Raw genomic sequence first — 18,018 nt, 5'->3', positions numbered from 1 at the left:
CATTCAGCAAGAGTGCTCATGTGCTCACGACGAAAGATGAATCCGGAAATGTTGCTGAGGTATGAGAATGAAAAATGAACAGTAAAATATGACTAGTGATAAAGTTAAAATTGGAACCAGCCCGACAAAGCCAACCTAAAGCCTCTCGACAGGTAGAAGCCTCGTATCCTTAACGGCTTTATGAGTGTCTCGCAGCCAATTAGATTCTCCCATCAATTATATAACATTTCGTCTACTGGTACATTTTATCATGAAGGCTTAACCGCCCTCGAAATAACAGCAACCACAACACTGATATCATCATTCTTCCCGCCTCTCCACTTTCTGCCCTCCTCCTTCGCTCGTCTCCCAAACGGGGTATCGCCCTCGCAGTCCTTGGCGACCCGCTTCGCTCGCGAACAGAGGGCCTCGCTCAACATGCCCGCTGCGAGCATATCACGCCCCTCTTCGCCCTGCCCACTCCACCCGCTCCGGAAACGTGCTACCTCATCCAAAATGTCCTCGTCCCAGAGGTTATCACTGAGACCGTCGGTTGCTAGGATGAGTATATCGTCCTCTTGCACAGGGAGTGTGAACACATGAGCTGTTGTACTCGGTTGTGCTGGCGTCGTGGGTCCGAGCTGGACGGGGGTATTAAACTGCAACTGACGTCAGAGAAAGAAACTGTGCAAAGCCATGGGTACGCACGCTCCACCACATTTCCTCGCTCCTCCAAACACACTCTGAGCCACGGACAAGCATACCCATGCAGTCGCCAACGTGGGCAATCTTGACGACAGCCTCGCCATTGTTGACGTGATCGAGCACTGCTAGCAGGGCAGTTGATGAGCCTGCAAGCAGGGGTTTGGGTGTCGGATCTGGAGGTATCAACGGAGATGAGAGGGCATTCGGAGGAGGTGGGGGTGTAAATGGTGCCTATTATTTGTCAGTAAAAAGTAGATGTAGAGCAGGAATTACTCACATATTGCTCTTGCTTTTCTACATGTGCCTTGATCGTTTTTTCGTAGGCCCGTTCGAGTATCATTAGCACGTCTATGCCCTCCTCGAGCTCTTCCAATTCCTCCTCGAGTTCCTCTTGCAGGTCTCGTCTCGCAAAACTGACGGACGGAATAAATGTGCTCGGCTTGGGCGGCTCGAGTTCCATCTCCTCGGAACAGAAATGCATTAATCGATGGGCAAACAACGCAGACGGTGTGGGGCCTATCCCAGTCAACACAAATATTCGACAGCAAAAAAGAGAATAGGCTCACCGGGCATCGTCTGACCTCTTGCCCAGCCGCCGACACCATCGGCGACACCCATCGCGTTCCTCCTGACGAAAAAGGCATCCTCGCCGACCATGACCGCCTTCCCGCCTACGCTGCCCGTCATACACCGTTTTGGTATGCCATACCCGCCCACGTCCAAAATGAGCTTCCTCCCCTTACGCTCCCGGCTCTTGCCTTCTCGTCGCCCCACCCTTATATCGACACCGACAGCATACTGCCCTTCCCAGCCACGCCTCGCGACATCGAATGCACACAGAGCACTTCCTAGACCCTTGCTCTCAGCAGCGAACCGGACGATATTTGCATTCCTCGGGGTTGTGGGCGGGGATGCAGGGGGAGTATCAAAGAAGGACAAGGGGGACGGGACAGTGTGGAGGTTTCGTGCTCGTATGGGAATGGGTATACCTGTGTAGAATCGTTTCTGAATCTTCATGGTCGGAATGTGGGGGTCAAGAGGAAAAGGAGGATTTACTCCGGGTTACCCCGCATCGGAAGCATCCGCACATTATTGATCACATGACGCTACTACACCGTTCCACACCTCGTCTTCCTCAAAGACGCCGTCCTCGCCCTCAATCGTACTCGCACCGTGGCACGCCGCAGCATGCTTCCACCAAACCAGCTCTGGAACCTTGACTTGAACGTCCTTGACTCCTTCGACTGGTACCCACTTTCTGCAGTGATGGCACATGCCCACCGTAATAATCCCTTTTTCGCCTTTGCCCGCATTTGCCCTGGTTACATCGCGGAAGGCCAGCGGAGGACTGAAAGGTCTTGTGGTGTTTGCGCTGATGCCGTGTCTGTATTGCATATGGTAGCTGCAGCCAATTGTCAGCGCGGATTTACAAAGTGCCGGGATGCACTCACTTGTACGCACTGAACTTCATGCCAAGCCACACTGCCCGCTCCTCTCCGCCCCGTTTCCGTGGTTCGACACAGATGCCGCACAACCCCATCTTCTCAGCTCCCCTTCCTTTGACCCACCGCGGCGTGTACAAGTCGCCCCAGCCCTCCCTTGGTGCGTTCGACGTTGCTCCCGCCATCCCGCCATAGTTGCTCACCGGGAACCGACGATACAGCAACGGGAACCGCTCCCTATCCACCTCGACCTTCTCCCCATTAAACACCCTCTCCGTCCACCACCCCTTTCGTGGTTTCTTCCGGCACGGCGACTCTTCCTCATCGTCGTCTCTCTTCCTTTTCGTCGACGGCGACGGTGACGGCGAGCTGAGCGGTGTAAGCGGAGACATTGCAGCGTCGCTCTCCAGCTGAGATCCAGTCAACGACAAGGGACTCGACACAGTATTCTTCACAGGAGACAGAGACCGAGCAGACGACCTTAGCACAGGGCTTTCTCCTCCTCCACTAAGCACCTCACCATCAAGTCCATAGCTCGCATACAGATCGTAGAGACTCTGTGACACAGTCTTCACAGGCGACGCGTCCTTTATCGGCGACAGCAGCAGCGCGTTTTTCACAGGAGACTTGCCATATCCTTCCACAAGCCATTGGTCACCGTCCAAGTCTGGGTATCGAAGGGCGTCTTCCATCGTTGAGCCGTTCGTCGAGCAAGGGAATGGTATCCTACCAAGGACGAGTCATCGCCGTCGACGTGTCCTGTTTATAAAGGAAGCGCCATTCCCTACCCTTCACACTTTCTCTCCGTATCACACCTCCGATTCCCGATCTGTGGGGTATCGTATTTCACATGCAGGACGGAAGTCCGTTATTATCAAACCATCTGGACGCCTACGGTAACACATGGCTTACAAGCTAACGAGGGGTTACAACTACAGGACACATCAAGTAGGTAAATGTCAAGTATCCATCTCTATCCACTCATCTTCCTCATCCATATTCGTCCCTCCCCTCTCCATAAGCCCCCCAAGCTCGCTTATCCCAAATCCCAATCCAAGCTCCTGAACCAACTTGACCCTCTGCCACGTATCGTCAAACACCACTTTGCTTTGGAAAAACTTTCTCCGCGACTGCTGATTATGCGCAACATCAAAATACTGCCCAGTCAGCAGACTCATTCGCTGTTTCCGGCGACGACGATAACGCCTTCGCCCGATGGATTCATCAGAGTCCCACGACTCGTCGTCTGATGAGGACGAGGCCGTGTCGGATTCCTGCAGTTTGTACACGAACCGTGTGTGTTCTTGGAATCATGAGTCGCAGTTGACAGTCGTCAGACACAACGACTTACGAGCTACCCGTTCATCCAGTTTGTCCTGGGCGTCGTTCTCCTTGCCAAAACCCATATGCTCGAGTAGGCTCTCTCTAGGCGTGTCGTGCATCCCGACCGAGGGTGCACTGTTAAGCTCCCGGAGGTGTTCGAGCGCGTTTATTCTACAAACGACATCAGACTGGAACGTCAGCAGAGCACGAAAGCATACCGGACTTGCTCCAGAGACCCATCTTTGACGTTCATGTCTTCCATATTGCTAGCCATGACCTCTAGGCGATATCGGGGACCAAACCACTCAAAATATTCGTTCCAGGGAAGGTTGGGGTCGATGGTGTCCTCTATACCTAGCGCACAGGCGGTTTCGTACGTCCATGTCCGCGCAACGTTTTTAACGGTATAGCCGCCGCCCCCGAGGAGTATCAGAGGTACACTCTTCTTGCGTAGGTACTGAACACAATGAGCATGTCCGTGCATCGTGAGATTTAAGCAACCGAGTTTGTCTCCCGAAAGAGAGTCTGCACCGCACTGGAGAACCACAGCGTTCGGCCGGAAGACTTCTAGTATTTTGTCAACAACCTACAAAATCTGAGTTAGATGACACGACCAGCAAAAGGACAGTTGACGCACAGGTTCAAATATACTCTGGAAGGACTCATCCGTAATCCCATCCTTCAAGGGGACATTAACAGCATATCCCTTCCCCTTTCCTCTTCCCTTGTCCTCCTGAGTGCCCGTACCAGGAAAGTATTCCCCGTACTTGTGAAAACTGCATGTCATGACGCGATCAGTGGTGTAAAAAGCCTCTTCGACGCCGTCACCCTAGTTTGACGGTCAGAAAGCGAATTATAAGGTAGAAAAAGACAATACATCTGCAGTTCAAGTAAGCGCAAAAACAAAAAGCAAGGGAGAAGAACTTACGATGACAGTCTATATCCACATAAAGCACACGAGGATATGCCCGTAAAAGTTCAAGTATACCGAGGACGATATCGTTTATGTAGCAGAAACCAGACGCCTCACGTTTCTTGGCATGGTGAAGTCCTCCGGCCCAATTTATGCATATATCAGAAGCGCCAGAGGTGATACGGTGAGCGGCAGCTACCAAAAACAGTCAAGAAACGAAGTTTATCAGCCAATGGACGCACCCATGGAACCTCCAGCTGATATTGAACAAAACTCGAACACGCCTTCAAATGGTGGGTTGTCTTCCCCAACAAGGACTACCGAGGCATTAGCACCAGAAATTTATATGCTCGAGCTTGCTCACAGCGCGTTCCGTGGTACGTCAGCTCCTCGGACGTTTCAGGTGTGACACGGTTCAAAAAGTGGACATATTCGTCGGTATGAAAGGAGGTCATGGCCTCCGGGGATGCGCGCGGCGGTTTCTACTGCAAGATTCAGAGATAAAGAGCCGGCAAAGCGAGGTTAGCTTACCAGGACAAGCATCTTGGGTAGCATGTCGTACGCCGTGATGAGGTCGTGGGCGACCCGCATTCGATGGGGCTTCATGGGATGTCCGAGTCCATAGGTATACGCTCCGACATCGGCTGTCAGGGCGTTGAGAAAACGAGATTGTACAGAGAATATCGGAAGTACTGACAATCGTAGTAATACGACACGCGTTTCTTTGACATGGTGGTAGACGAATGAGACGTAGCGCTAGATCGGGCCCCCATGTCACCCGTAACAAGCGTGACATCTTTTCCTCGTCCTCAACCACCACGACCATGTCTACAGACAGCGACCCGTTCTACCTCAGGTTCGTCTTTATATCCTATACCATTATTGATATGAAGCTTACATGTCCTCTCTTAGATACTAGTACGTTCCCTCGATGCGCCCTTTTCTGGCACTCGTCCTTACGAATTCCCAGCACCGGCCATTCAGGCAAACACGGACACGAATTCCTCGAGTTTGAATACTCGCATGGTCGCCTGAGATATGCCAACAACTCCAACTACCGCAATGACAGTCTCATCCGGAAAGAAAGTTAGTCTGGGCGTGTTCTTCCCAAGCAGCTGCTGCTGACGAAGGTATTTAGTGTGGATCGGACCGATGGTGGTGAAAGAGCTGAAGAGGATCGTCGAGTCTAGCGAAATTACCAAGTACGTTTCTTTTCGTCTTGCTCTGGCCCCAATTGACGTCTTCTCAGGGAAGATGACACGAACTGGCCCAAGAAAAACATCGTTGGAAAGCAGGAACTGGAGATACGTATTGGTAATGACCACATCGCATTCGAGGTGATTTGACGCGGGTTTCTCGTTTTCTGGCCTTAATGCTGATAACACATAAAAGACAGCCAAGATCGGATCGCTGGTTGACATTCAGGACAGCGAGGACCCAGAAGGACTCCGAGTGTTCTACTACCTCGTTCAGGATTTGAGGGTAAACTTTTCGTCGTTATACCTTCCTTGCGCCGTGTAACCAGTTTTCAGTGCCTCATATTCTCCCTCATCTCACTGCATTTCAAAATCAAGCCCATCTAATCGACTCGATGGTCCGGGTTTTCTTGTATATGGTTGCGATGGATTGAGCGTACTGCTCAGTACCACAGGGCAGCGCTCTCACCAATGTGCATCCATTCGGTTACTTTGCACTTACTTACTCTAACCATTACTCCTTTGTGCTGACAGGTCTTCGGGACCTTCATCCCCCCCGTTATCTGCAAGAAAACGTGCACGTTTCTTACGTTGTAGGTGTATTTCTCTGACATCTACTTGTGGTACTGACAGAACTTTCAGCGTTGTAAACTTGATATATACTTGTATTGTCGTTACATCTTCCAATTGCATTCTTTTCTTCTGCTGGAAACTATATTACTGACCGCTCTGCGCGCTTTCTCTTGAGCTGACAAAGGAGGAAAGGAATTGCCTGATGCAGATAAAGGGAACTCACGTGATACGCGCGCTGTGGCCATGGCGCCAAACATATGCAATCCCGCCCATTACGATCTGCTCCTCACCCTGGCGTCCTGCAATCTGAGTCCCTCACCGCCATGGCCAACGATCTGCCGCCGCAGAGCCTGGCGCTGTCTGATATAATACACACCATGTCTCCGTCTCCTGCCCCTCAAAATATGGAACAATCGCAGTCCGTCAATGGTACCGATACCGAGGAACGAGCTAGATCGCTCGACCCTCCCCAAGTAATAGACTTGAAAAGCTACCGACACAAGCTATCTGAAATGGGCTTCTCTTCCAGCGAGACCGAATCTGCGACATCTCGTGAACGTGAACTTGCCAACATGGTATGTCTTTTCTCCATGGAATTTAGATTTATACTCAAGGATGCATTTATAGGTGCTGAGCTTATTGGATGCGGGACGGTGGGATCCAACGCAGCTCTTTAAGCAGGCGGAGACTATTTCCGGGCTAATGCAGGAACGGGAACTTATGCTTCAGCTATTTTCGGAGGAACGAGCTCGGTGGAAATCTGAGAAGGAGGGATGGGAGAGATCTGCAGAGGCGCTCATAGCACAGAAGACGAAAGAGGCTCCTGATGCGTTCAAAACCGAGGTGAGTCATTCTCGAATTACTACGCGGAATAGTGCTATACCCATCTGGATAGCAATTGATATACTTCAACTCGCTATTGGAATCAGACAATAAAGCGAAAGCTGAGAAGGTGCGACACAAGTTAATCCTCCTTTATGATTTCTCAAATATTCCCATAGCTCCAAGACGCACTTGCCCGACTATCCTCACTCGAAGCGGAACTGACCAAGTTGAAACCGATTTTATTACTCCACCCATTTTCCCCTTCTGCTCGTCCGTCTCATTCGACTTTGGTCCATGCATCGACTTTCCTTTCTTCTCTTCCGTACCCTGCTACCACTGGTGCTGGTGCTTTGGTTGCACAAAAAGAACGGAGTGCACGGAAGAAGAAGGACAAGGATCCGAAGCTTCACCCACCTGCACGTGGACGAAGTGACGAAGATGCAAAGCATGCTGAAGCTGCACCTTCTGACTCTGGCGTCGCGGCCAACCCAGATGCTGAACTCTCTGACCAACCTTCAGCATCTACATCGATCCGTCCCGTGCCAGATCCATCCTCGAATACCAACGGCCAGATTTCCTATCTCTCCGCAGCGCAGGATTCAATGGCTTCCCCCACTCAGTCTCAACAGTTCAAATTTGCTGTCGATGTTTACGCTCATCTCCGGCCGAAAAATGTTCAAAGCTCCTTGCCGTCGTATACGATAACTTCTCCTCCGGGGCAGACTGTCTACAACAAGAAGGGCCGACCAGCAAAAACAAAAGAGACAAAACCATCACAGCCCACGACATTATCATCTGATGCACGCACCGAGCACATCTTACTTGCTGCACGGAAGATCGGCCGACAGCGAGCCACTATCGTCTCCAGCGTCACGCAGGCGGAACGACAACAGGACATTGCTCGTGAACAAGAGAGGCTAGAAAAAGAACGGACATCGGAACTATCAAGATCGGCAACCGCAACTGGATCTTCCTCTCACTACCGACGCGATGTTGGGATGACCAGCCCGCGCACCCCGAAACGAGGAAGCGCACAGAGTGTTACCCCTGCAAGCGGCTCGAACCACTATCTGCACGTAGCGGGCAGTCCGAGGGGGATGCCTGGGAATTACTTGTATACACCGAGTCCTGGGGCAGGGCTTTATCAGCAAATGCTGACGCCGCAAGCCAGACAGGTCGGACGGCCACCGAGTCAAGCGCCGGTGGCCGGTTCGAGCAAGAACCCGCCTACACCGCTGGATTCGCTCGTGGATGCTGCTCTTACTATGGCAGAGGACAGTGCGCACAGTAGGAGGAGAAGGAGGGCGGCCTCGCCAGAGAGCCCGTCACAGAAAAGACGGCGTGTGAGTTCTGCACGAGCCAGTGCGAGTGTTGGAGCGGCGTCAAGCTCACGGATGCGCAGTGCATTGGACGTGCTGGCGGATCAGGCTGCGGTTTTTGGGGATCTTGCAGATAAGGAGAAGGAGAAAGAGGCTGCTGGGGAACAGACTGGTACGCGGAGACCACGCGCCACTCGAGCGCGCCTGGCGAAGGGCAAGGAACCTGCTGCACCTAGGATAATTTCTCCTGCTCCGAGGGTGATTGAGGATCGGCCTGAAGCAAGGAGGCGAGGTGAGGACGATGATGCAAAGGGAGAACAGGACGGAGGGAAAATGATAGAAGAAAAGAGGGGTGAGGCTCTTCGACAATCATGCTCCCCTCTACCGCCTCCAACAGACGTCAATGGACCTGGACCCGATGCTGATGCTGATGCTGAGGGAGATATTGACCCCGATGTTGACATAGAACCTAGTTCGTCGTCGCCGTTGGAGTCGCGTGTTTTCTCGCTTGGCCCGGCAGTCTTTAAGCCACCTGGTATGTGCCGTTCTAATTCGGAGAAATATGGTTTGTTAATCTAATCGATAGGACATGACCATGTCACACCCTGAACGGGTAAGTTTACGATGCTGTTGGTGTGTCTCTAACATATGCATCTAGGTATAAAACCTGTTATACTGACTTGCGATCGGTTATCGACGAGCGTTTGTTCGTCATTTAAATCCCTCCTGTATTATAGGGAATCTGTTTGCTGGATAACTTTTTTTGATTTATTGCCTTACCTACGTCTCTCTCTTGTAGTCTTGTATGTATTGCTGTTGGTGGATTACCATACATATATTATTTCTGGCGTGTATAACCTGATGTACCTATTACCTACTAGCACCCCACTGTTAATCGAATTTGCTGCTCAGTCGTGGTGATTGGGCGTTTCTGGGAAGGGGATTCTCAGTGTTTTTTATACGAATTCTTTGTCTTCAATGACACGCCGATGACGTCAGTACCCGAACACTATTAAACGCGTCCCAGACTCGACGACTTCTCTCACAACCACCATGGCATCCATCATCACAGGAGCAGCACACACTGCACACTCAACAGCCGCTTCCCTCCTCAGCTCAGCCCAAATCCACCCCGGAAAAAAGCTCCCACCCTTGAAAGTGAAAGAGACGTCCCCGGAGCACGCTGAGACGATTTCTTTGACTGGGACGAGCGTCATCGTGAGAGCAATCCATGCTTGTGTTGTATGTTATCCGCTAAATAACAACAGGTCGGTGTCCCGGGAGCGTTTACTGGAACATGCAGCACACAGATTCCAGGATACATCGACAACTACGAAGCATTCAAGGCCAAGGGTGTGACGGGGATATACGTCGTTGCTATCAATGACCAGTTCGTCATGAAGTAGGTCTGACCATTTGATATATGCGCTGGCACTGACCCTCATCCAGCGCTTGGAAGGAGAAACTGGCTCCCGAAGGCACTGGTATGTCTTACTTGTTGCCAATCATAGACTGTGGACTGACACAACTGCCTGCTAGCTATCCACTTCCTAGCCGACGACCAAGGCGAGTTCTCCGGTGCTACAGGCTTGATTTTCGACGCTACGCCATTGTTGGGAGGTCCTCGTTCAAAGGTAGGAACAGTCTTTTACATTGTGGTCCCCAAACTGACGTTACCCGTAGCGCTATGCTATGATTGTCAAGAACCAAGAGGTCGCTTCAGTTGCGGTTGAAGAGGATCCAAGTAAAATCACCGTTACAGATGCAAAGACGATACTGGCACAGCTGTAGGCTGCCGCAAGTGATGCATGTACAAGTAGGAATTCAGACTGTACGATGTTTTGTCGAGCCACCAGTGATGCAAAGATGAGCCTCAGCCTTAAAAATCCTTCGAGATCCTATGCAGACGTCACACATCCTCCATCAGTAATCCTCAGGGACGACCTCCATCTTTTTACTTCTGCTTCGGCGCGGGGCGAGTTTGCGATCCAGAACATCAACCTTTTCCTTGGTTTTGCTCTTCTTTTCGAGCCGCACCTCTCGGAAGTAGATACGCTGCCGTGTGCTCTTCACATAAGATACACTGTCAGTAGACGCGTCTGTTGATGCTCAGATGTAGCCTCAAGAGGCGATGAGTATTGCACACCTGTCGCGTCCGAGAACAGCAATTCTGTACCCAGCAAAGTTTCATGGCGGCCTTTGAGAACCGTCCCAGCCAGCTGCAGAAATGGCGTCGCAGTATCCAGACCCTGAAACAGAAGAAATAGCAGCTCTATGAACATAGAAAGGAAATACCGACAATTAGCTGGTAACTGTCACAGCTCGCGATGAGAGTTGGCTCGACGTGTCCCAGTTCGAGCGTAACATAGAATATCTCTTCTTCATCCTCGTATTCGTCGTCTGGTCCGAATTGGTCGACTTTTTGGTAGCCTGAGCAAAGCGACATCGCGGTAAACAACACGCCAAATAGAAGGTCCTCTTTCGGAACCCTCATTACACGGCACATTATCATGACGCGTGATGGAAGATTGATTTATCCTACCACTGCACTTTTGCAACCATGGTACGTCGTTTTTTGTGCATTTGTAGCAATCATCGACATTTCACCAGGAAAATACCTTGGCTGACCTCGTAAACGCTCTCAGCAACTCCAACCAATGTCCTTCCGACGACGACACGACAAGGATCGCCTTTCTGCTAACACGAACAGACGAGCGGCTATCAGAATGCTGCGACAGCATCCGAGCTCTGCAGGACGATTTCCGTGAAACTGTCGTTCGCTACCACACAGCGCTTGATAAAGCCTTGATGCTACGCAAAGAACTCGTCAAAACCAAGAGCATCTATGCCACCATTCTCGCTCCGGTACGGCGCCTGCCCACCGAAATATTGATCCAGATCTTCCTCCACAGCATTGGACGACACTTTACCCTGTTCTCTATTACGCGAGGGCCATGGGTATTGGGAAAAGTGTGCAGCCGATGGAGACAAGTCGTCCTCTCCACTCCAGAGCTATGGTCCGTTTTTACTCTCTTCCCTCGCGGTAATCCTCGCCTCTTAAGCAATCCTACCGTGCTCATTTCCCTGCTTGACACTGCTCTTCGACTCTCAGGCCAGCGAAACATCTGCATATACGCCGATGTGTCCATAGGCCGGCTCAAGGATGCAGTGGAGGATATTTGGAAACATCTTTCTTTGCATTCTCATCGTTGGAAGGACATCAGACTCCAGATGGCAGACTCCTTTGCACCTCTAGATGCCGTTCCAAAAGACGGTCTCCCCGCCCTAGAGAAGCTCTCTCTCTCCATGGTCAACAGCATGCACGACCACCCCTGCGACGCTCTTAACAACTCTCCGCGCCTGACGAACCTTACACTGATCAACGATGGCGGATCTCTGATGACAGCAGGTCTTCCATGGCACCAGCTCACACACCTCGCCCTTCTAAGCCGTGGTACCCTCCCTGAAGTCCTTCGTCTCCTCCGTCTCTCTCCACGCCTTCAAGTTCTTGAAGCTCTTGGCACAAGAATACAGGACAGCTGGGCAGTCCCACTCGAGCGCGTGCCCCATCCTTCCCTCCGCAGGCTGCAGGTATCCGATGTAATGATCCCTCAACATCTTATCCTACCCGCTCTCGATGACCTCGATCTCGTTGGCATCACCAATAAGCAGAGATGTGCCGATATCATCTGCAGTCTTATCGCTCGGTCAAAGAACATCCTCCGCAAGTTCAGGGTTGTTTGTGACATGTCGTTGTACGGAGTCATGAACGCGCTGAAGGCAATGCCCGAGCTAGCGGAGCTCACTGTTGAAGCACCAGAGATGGAGGAATGGTTTGTCAAAGACTTCCTTCAAACCAAAGACTTTTTGCTGTCCCTGCAGAAGGTATCGTTGACTATTGGCAACTTTACACCTTCTCGAGAAGCAAGCACCATATTGGTCGATGCGATAGAGAGACGGTGGAGTTGTACAATGCGGTCCTGCTATATTTCTGCGCCTTTTATTTTTTGGCACATTGCTGATGACGACGTGGTGAGGATTAGGAAGATGCAGGAAGATGGTCTGGACCTCACGATACGCTATGGTGGGTTTCTGTATTTTACAATTTTCTATGCATTGATACAAGAGCTGTTCAGCAAATCGAAGGGTGCTATAAAGCCCAAGGAGCTTTGACAACTGGTGTATGGATTTTGCTTTACTCCGTGTAGCTTGTGACAGCTTACCGTTGGCTCACCGCCCTGCATGTGCTGTCGACGTGAACATTGCGCTCTTGATGAAAAATGTGCCTTTCTCAATGTGCTTTTCTGCACAATTGATGAAGGCAGAGTCATTCAACAGGGGTTTCGAATACATAAATGTCGTCTTATACTTACTATAAGAGAAAAAAAGATATCACCTATGTAACCATCACCAGTGGTTTGTTTGTTCCATAATTATAAAAGTACGTAACTCTTCTGTTTCTGATTCGTTGCCCTACATTCTATGGTTATGGAGGCTACGCACATCGGCCTAACTGAAAACATTGTTGCAGATGTTCTTTTCAACGCCGATCTTCTAGCTATAATCTGTCGAAACCTCTGGGACAATGTGAAGACTGATGGTTGTCCATTGGGACCCAACGGCAGTCGCGTGCACCCACTTTTATCTCTAGCTTTGACGTGTCAGGCAGTGTCATCGCTGGCACTGGACACACTATGGAGAGATATCCAAGAATATGGCTTTCAGCCCATCTTGCGCATTTTTCCGTCTGCCGCTTCAGGAAGTCTGCAGGTCGGTTGCCATTGGTCTAGTGAGATTCCTATATTCACTTTTTTGGTATATGAAGGTACTACCGGAAGAAATTCCAGACGAGACATGGGTCCGTTTCCGGCAGTACGCAAGTCGCATTCGTTACATTGCATTTGATCCCACCAGTTGTGCCCGCTTCTCTTCGACCATATTTCTTCGCCTGGCCGAATATCAGAATCCCATCTTTCCCAAGTTACAATGTTTGAGAAGTGACGTGTCCTTTGTAGCTTCTCCTTCCATCCTTCTCTTCCTCCCCACAAAAACGCTCAATGAAATACAATTGACGTTCAGCCCTTCGACCGACGTCACCACGCCGTCGGCATGTATCCGTACCATCAAATGGCAGGTACCTGCCTTGCAAACACTCTATATCTGTTGTCCAGAGTTCGACAACGGCCAGTATCGTGCCACGTCCTTCACCAATCTCGCGAGCCTCAAAGGTCTTCGTGCTTTGACGATCAAATCCCACTTGGTAGACTACGATGCCCTCGTACAGCTCTCTGCATTCAATAACCTCGAGCACCTTTGCGTGAAAACTACATCGAACATACCTAGCGACAGCCGTCAAGCCCAGGGCGGCTTCCCTTCCCTCAAATCTCTCCATATCACTGCCAAAGTATCAGAAATGCCGCGTATCCTCCGACTCGTGCGTCAAGGTACGCTCGAGACGCTCACGTTCGTCGATACCTCCGGCGAAGCCTTCCGCACCAACTCAGAGTTCATGATGGACTTTTATCGTGAACTGTTAGCGCGCTTCCCACTGCACAATCTCTCGCTTACCTACTACCGTGCAGCACAGCTCGATAGAGCACTCTGGGCCTCCTCGAGAGCGGTGTTCGAACCGCTGTACGAGCTGCATCGCTTGAGATCTATACAATTTGTGGGCGAGCTGGCGTTGGATGATGAGACGATCAAAACACGTCTCGCGCCGGCATGGCCTCATATCGAGTTGATTTCGATCCCTCAGTTGTCAGGGAACATACCTTCGTGTGCGATGCTGTCCGTCTTGGCTAGGTGCTGTCCAAGACTCGTGTTGTTGTCCATGCCTTTCGAGTTTCCCAGTGATGGAGGAGCACTACCGGAAGATGTGCTTTCACATCGGCTGCAGACGTTGAAGTCGGTGAATACAACAACGAAAAAGCCAGCTCTCATAGCAAGGTTCTTGGATAGAATCTTTCCATTCTTGGTGCGCGTTGAAGGAGGGTCGGGTTGGAGTGAGGTTGATTCGATTCTTCGGCATGTATGTCAGCCGATTCGGTGGGATCAGCATCAAAGGGAGCGGGGGCAGTCTAAAGAGCACCAAAAGTAGAATGTATCATCCCAACCATGCGGAAAATATCATATATTCATGGACAAGTATCTAGTTTATCGACTCGGAGGCAAATCCCAAAGGGACCAGTGTTCTTCATTTGGAAAGTTCCACCTCTCGATACGCATCTCCAAGTTCTCACCAGCGAGAGTCCGAGTATCCTCTTTCATGCTTAAAATGTGGGTCCTTGAATTGTATCTCGATTATTTTCAGCAACCCTGCATCACGGTGGGAGCGGATCATGTTGAGTATGCGAAGCCATTGAGCGGAGTTTAGGGAATGTACTGGCGCCAGGCAAAGAACAAGATGGGACATAGGAGGTAGGAGCACCGGAGCATCTAAGCAAGGGACGAGCGACCGAACGAGATGTTCAGCCAAACCCGTGCCAAGTTGAAGCTTAACTTTGAAGAACGAAAGTGTCAAAAACACATCTGAAAAAAGGAGTCTATGGATGGAGAGCCGCAGGTAGGCCAATATCTGCGGACCCACGCTGAAGCTCTTGAGATCACATCTTGATCGCTGAAGGAAACTGGTAATGCATATTGAGACATCGAAACGATTCCCGAAGCACAGTTCCCATGTAACTATGGACAAGAGCTGTGGGCAAGTCACTAAATCTAGAATACAGTGCTGCTCAACAAAGAGGCGCTGGATATGCGCGACAACCACTGGTACCTGGATTAAGAACGGCAACCGGTGCAGCTGGAGGTAGCTTGTTCTCAAATTTGGTAGGTGAGAAAGATGCAACAGATCACCCAAACAAGACATATACCCCAAATAATGAGTGATATAAGGCGGTAGCTTCACTTGTGAGATCCCTTGACTTGAAATCGTTACTCGCCGCAGTTGAGGAGCCATTAAGCATATATCCGAGCGGTAATCTTCATCATCGCCGTCGACGACATGTATTTGGATCGTCTGAAGGACAGGACGGTGAGATATGGACCCCTCCAGGCGGGGCATATGCTTCATGCTAATGTCGACAATCACATCCTTCCAGCGATGGCACTACTCTTGGATGAAAAGCAATGTGATTCCATCTTCTTCTCCGTAGACTCTTTATAAATATTGTTACTGACCATCTGTAAAGTGAGAGGATGCTCACCCGTCCGCTCGAGACATATCTGCAAGATCGCACGGCCATGCGTAGGGAAAGGCGTCCTCACTACAACTTTCTGAGCCCAGGATGCGGGAGACGAGAGTAATGTTTCTCTCCAAAGCCACATGGCCTAGAACCAAAAGCGACCCATCTATGTGGAGACTACTCTGGCATTCTGGGATGACGGGGCTCGTCAAGTCGTGGCCTGTGATCCCGGAAGGCATATTTTATATAAATTTTTCTGCAAGGAATTGTTCATACACTTACTGTACAGCTGTTGTGATTGTGTCCATGCAGTGGTTGTACCGTTAGTCGAAGAATTACAACACACATGATGTTTATTTTTTCTCCCGGTGCTACATATATTCCAATTTCTCGTATATGCAACTGTGTCGCTACCTCGATAATCATCCACAGGTCAAGCTGGATGTGAAAAAAAGACTGCTCGTGAATGTGTTAACAGAAAGAACAAAACTGGAAGTGGTTATCAGACAGCCGAGTGACAGTGGAATGGCATCATGATATTGACACTGCTCGTAGGTTCGTCATGGAAGCTACTCTGCATGGTCTGGAGAATTCACTCGGTAGTGTGATAGTGGCATCAGATTGAGCCGGTCTGTCTTTCTCTTCATTTCAAATCTTATCCTAGCATTGTATTTGAACAGCAGTGGTATAAGAAGGCTGATAGTGCGTCATCATTACCTCGTCGATTATCCCTAATATATATGTACCCTTCTGATCCTACTCAGATCAACCTCACACCAGTCAGTCTCCCCCTTTATCACTTCAGCTCCTAGAAACTGACATGTTCTGTTCAGCTCCTTATGGGCCAATTCATTTCCATCCTCCTCTTTGTCTGGTACCTAGTCAGGCAGCTGATGGGGATTGATATGGTTGGCGTGCTCCAGGTTGTATCGTTCATTCATACGAGGCTAGAGGATCATCACAGATGTGGATATGCCATCAGTGGATAATCCGAGGAAGGCGGGGGATGGTGAAGACACCATTAAATGGGGTGGGAGAAAAGACGAGGCCGCTTGCTGGGGAGTAAGGAGTAATGGCATAGAATGGACGCGAGATTTTCTCTGTTCAAATGTTGAATAAATGCCCCGTCGATCGGTCCGATCACTGTCGAAAAGGTCTCGACACGTGGACCCCTATCCAGCTTTCTCAAGGATGTACTCTTTTTTTTTTTTTTTTCCTTTTCTTCCAACCCGCCACTAAGTAGCCGCGCACAATCTAGGTGAGGATTTCATTTTTAACCTTCATGGTTACTCTTGTTTTCCCTATGGCAACTCGGCTGATATCGTTAAATGAAAAAAAGGGTTTTCGGCTCCAACCTGACCTGGATCCACATGTCATCAGCCTCTCCAGACACGTCGTCCTCCGTCACTGCCTTTCTCGAAGAGGTAGAGCTCTGGTTGTCGAATATCGGGAACCAGATTAAAGCGCTGGAGGAACGACATCGGAAATGGCATGCAGAGGTGGAGGAATGTATGTTTCTTTGTTCTTTATATATATCTGTTTGGGCGAGCACTGATATTTGGCCCTAGGCGCGAGCGATGCGTCTCTCACGTCCACCGATACGAATACTAAACAAGATGATTCATAGTCGATCATCGCGATAGTCCCAGATCTATCAACTGTATTAGGGAGACACGCCCCATCTCTCCCATCGCCTGTTGTATTATACCATAAATGTGCCATTGCCGTTAAGGCCTGATTGTATTCCGTACCACGTTCAGGAATGCGATGCCCTGCTTCCAATCGTTAACAACAAAAAACAAAGGAGCGAAAAACTTGACACCCAGTAGCCCAGGTTCCATCCAAGCCCGTACAAAGGCCCTCCGAAGAGAAAGGCAGGACAGGTGGGAAACATGCTTTACCGGCCAACACGCTCGAGTAAACCTGAGAAAAGATGCGTGTTGGAAAAAAAACCCCACCGGAATGAAGAGGAACGTGACCCAGGAGATCGGATTCCACGCTCCCAGAATAGGCGAAAAAGTAATTGCTACTTCCGTAGGCGAGCATCAATGTGTGGTCAGCTTTCACGATAAAGTTATTCGCCGCGTTGGTGGAGAAAATCTGGCCAGCATAAACGAAAAATCAATATCACAGACAAAGTCGGCGACGGAAGTCTTCGAACGTTGATCGCATCGACGATGGTTGCGCAATCTTCCTCGATTGGAGAAAGAACACCCGCAACATGATGGTACCTACGACCGGCAGTAGGTTACGATGAGATACAGAGGAAGCTTCGATGTGAACTTTCAACAGGCGCTGGTAAGGGGGGTATCTCTCTATCAAGGCTCTCTGCTCGGTGGAAGCGCAGGAGACTGTGGCTAGCTTTACAGCCTTGGAGTCTACCTAGATAAGACTGCTATCGACCTTGGAGCCAAATATCGAAACGCGAAACTAGAGAAAGGAGTGAGAATGAAGCCAAGGCGATAAGGTACGACGCACAATTTGCCAGTAGAAACGGAGCGACCACTGAAGATACGACAGCTACATGGACAGCTGCAGCTAGGAGGAGGAAGACTTGCATGT

General features: G+C 50.1%; 10 protein-coding genes across 10 annotated transcripts; 5 read left to right on the top strand and 5 right to left on the bottom strand.

Moving 5' to 3' along the window:
- Positions 1 to 182: 182 nt before the first annotated feature.
- On the bottom strand, positions 183 to 1,730 carry BT62DRAFT_955286 (protein serine/threonine phosphatase 2C). The gene is made up of 4 exons (XM_043188333.1): positions 1,251 to 1,730; positions 962 to 1,200; positions 688 to 915; positions 183 to 638 (listed from the first exon to the last, which is right to left on the bottom strand). The coding sequence occupies exons 1-4, from the start codon at positions 1,699 to 1,701 to the stop codon at positions 249 to 251; spliced, it is 1,308 nt and encodes a 435-aa protein (XP_043035622.1). The 5' UTR covers positions 1,702 to 1,730; the 3' UTR covers positions 183 to 248.
- A 20-nt stretch (positions 1,731 to 1,750) lies between these two features.
- Positions 1,751 to 2,820, bottom strand: BT62DRAFT_936477 (uncharacterized protein; the record flags this gene model as incomplete). The annotated part of the gene is made up of 1 exon (XM_043187131.1): positions 1,751 to 2,820. A coding segment is annotated over one exon (689 nt), but the record flags the coding sequence as incomplete, so codon positions are not given.
- A 265-nt stretch (positions 2,821 to 3,085) lies between these two features.
- On the bottom strand, positions 3,086 to 5,093 carry BT62DRAFT_922925 (histone deacetylase RPD3; the record flags this gene model as incomplete). The annotated part of the gene is made up of 10 exons (XM_043184448.1): positions 3,086 to 3,429; positions 3,478 to 3,620; positions 3,668 to 4,035; positions 4,087 to 4,278; positions 4,327 to 4,328; positions 4,378 to 4,557; positions 4,605 to 4,679; positions 4,727 to 4,844; positions 4,894 to 5,006; positions 5,060 to 5,093. 10 exons carry the CDS (start codon positions 5,091 to 5,093, stop codon positions 3,086 to 3,088), a joined length of 1,569 nt encoding a protein of 522 aa, XP_043035620.1.
- A 93-nt stretch (positions 5,094 to 5,186) lies between these two features.
- Positions 5,187 to 6,271, top strand: BT62DRAFT_936474 (Mago nashi protein; the record flags this gene model as incomplete). The annotated part of the gene is made up of 8 exons (XM_043187130.1): positions 5,187 to 5,218; positions 5,275 to 5,280; positions 5,333 to 5,448; positions 5,501 to 5,564; positions 5,612 to 5,699; positions 5,755 to 5,844; positions 5,895 to 6,151; positions 6,201 to 6,271. 7 exons carry the CDS (start codon positions 5,187 to 5,189, stop codon positions 5,943 to 5,945), a joined length of 447 nt encoding a protein of 148 aa, XP_043035619.1. The 3' UTR covers positions 5,946 to 6,151; positions 6,201 to 6,271.
- Positions 6,272 to 6,389: 118 nt separating this feature from the next.
- Positions 6,390 to 7,337, top strand: BT62DRAFT_457898 (uncharacterized protein). The gene is made up of 3 exons (XM_043180973.1): positions 6,390 to 6,706; positions 6,759 to 7,083; positions 7,133 to 7,337. Exons 1-2 carry the CDS (start codon positions 6,455 to 6,457, stop codon positions 7,065 to 7,067), a joined length of 561 nt encoding a protein of 186 aa, XP_043035618.1. The 5' UTR covers positions 6,390 to 6,454; the 3' UTR covers positions 7,068 to 7,083; positions 7,133 to 7,337.
- Positions 7,338 to 9,285: 1,948 nt separating this feature from the next.
- BT62DRAFT_936472 (Redoxin) lies at positions 9,286 to 10,126 on the top strand. Its single transcript, XM_043187129.1, has 5 exons — positions 9,286 to 9,493; positions 9,544 to 9,677; positions 9,725 to 9,759; positions 9,815 to 9,909; positions 9,959 to 10,126. The coding sequence occupies exons 1-5, from the start codon at positions 9,329 to 9,331 to the stop codon at positions 10,064 to 10,066; spliced, it is 537 nt and encodes a 178-aa protein (XP_043035617.1). The 5' UTR covers positions 9,286 to 9,328; the 3' UTR covers positions 10,067 to 10,126.
- BT62DRAFT_936471 (uncharacterized protein) lies at positions 9,957 to 10,743 on the bottom strand. Its single transcript, XM_043187128.1, has 3 exons — positions 10,575 to 10,743; positions 10,422 to 10,524; positions 9,957 to 10,374 (listed from the first exon to the last, which is right to left on the bottom strand). Exons 1-3 carry the CDS (start codon positions 10,719 to 10,721, stop codon positions 10,199 to 10,201), a joined length of 426 nt encoding a protein of 141 aa, XP_043035616.1. The 5' UTR covers positions 10,722 to 10,743; the 3' UTR covers positions 9,957 to 10,198.
- An 8-nt stretch (positions 10,744 to 10,751) lies between these two features.
- Positions 10,752 to 12,594, top strand: BT62DRAFT_457885 (uncharacterized protein). Its single transcript, XM_043180972.1, has 3 exons — positions 10,752 to 10,838; positions 10,886 to 12,359; positions 12,412 to 12,594. The coding sequence occupies exons 1-3, from the start codon at positions 10,836 to 10,838 to the stop codon at positions 12,429 to 12,431; spliced, it is 1,497 nt and encodes a 498-aa protein (XP_043035615.1). The 5' UTR covers positions 10,752 to 10,835; the 3' UTR covers positions 12,432 to 12,594.
- A 135-nt stretch (positions 12,595 to 12,729) lies between these two features.
- BT62DRAFT_936469 (uncharacterized protein) lies at positions 12,730 to 14,436 on the top strand. The gene is made up of 2 exons (XM_043187127.1): positions 12,730 to 13,045; positions 13,101 to 14,436. The coding sequence occupies exons 1-2, from the start codon at positions 12,758 to 12,760 to the stop codon at positions 14,370 to 14,372; spliced, it is 1,560 nt and encodes a 519-aa protein (XP_043035614.1). The 5' UTR covers positions 12,730 to 12,757; the 3' UTR covers positions 14,373 to 14,436.
- Positions 14,437 to 17,183: 2,747 nt separating this feature from the next.
- BT62DRAFT_1010889 (uncharacterized protein) lies at positions 17,184 to 18,016 on the bottom strand (the record flags this gene model as incomplete). Its single annotated transcript, XM_043177704.1, has 6 exons — positions 17,184 to 17,368; positions 17,415 to 17,556; positions 17,618 to 17,687; positions 17,747 to 17,807; positions 17,860 to 17,886; positions 17,935 to 18,016. The coding sequence occupies 6 exons, from the start codon at positions 18,014 to 18,016 to the stop codon at positions 17,184 to 17,186; spliced, it is 567 nt and encodes a 188-aa protein (XP_043035613.1).
- Between the last annotated feature and the right edge of the window lie 2 nt (positions 18,017 to 18,018).

The sequence above is a fragment of the Guyanagaster necrorhizus genome (assembly GCF_019112545.1).
Source record: "Guyanagaster necrorhizus MCA 3950 unplaced genomic scaffold BT62scaffold_32, whole genome shotgun sequence".
NCBI lineage: Eukaryota > Fungi > Basidiomycota > Agaricomycetes > Agaricales > Physalacriaceae > Guyanagaster > Guyanagaster necrorhizus.
This window is presented reverse-complemented; position numbering and strand designations above follow the sequence as displayed.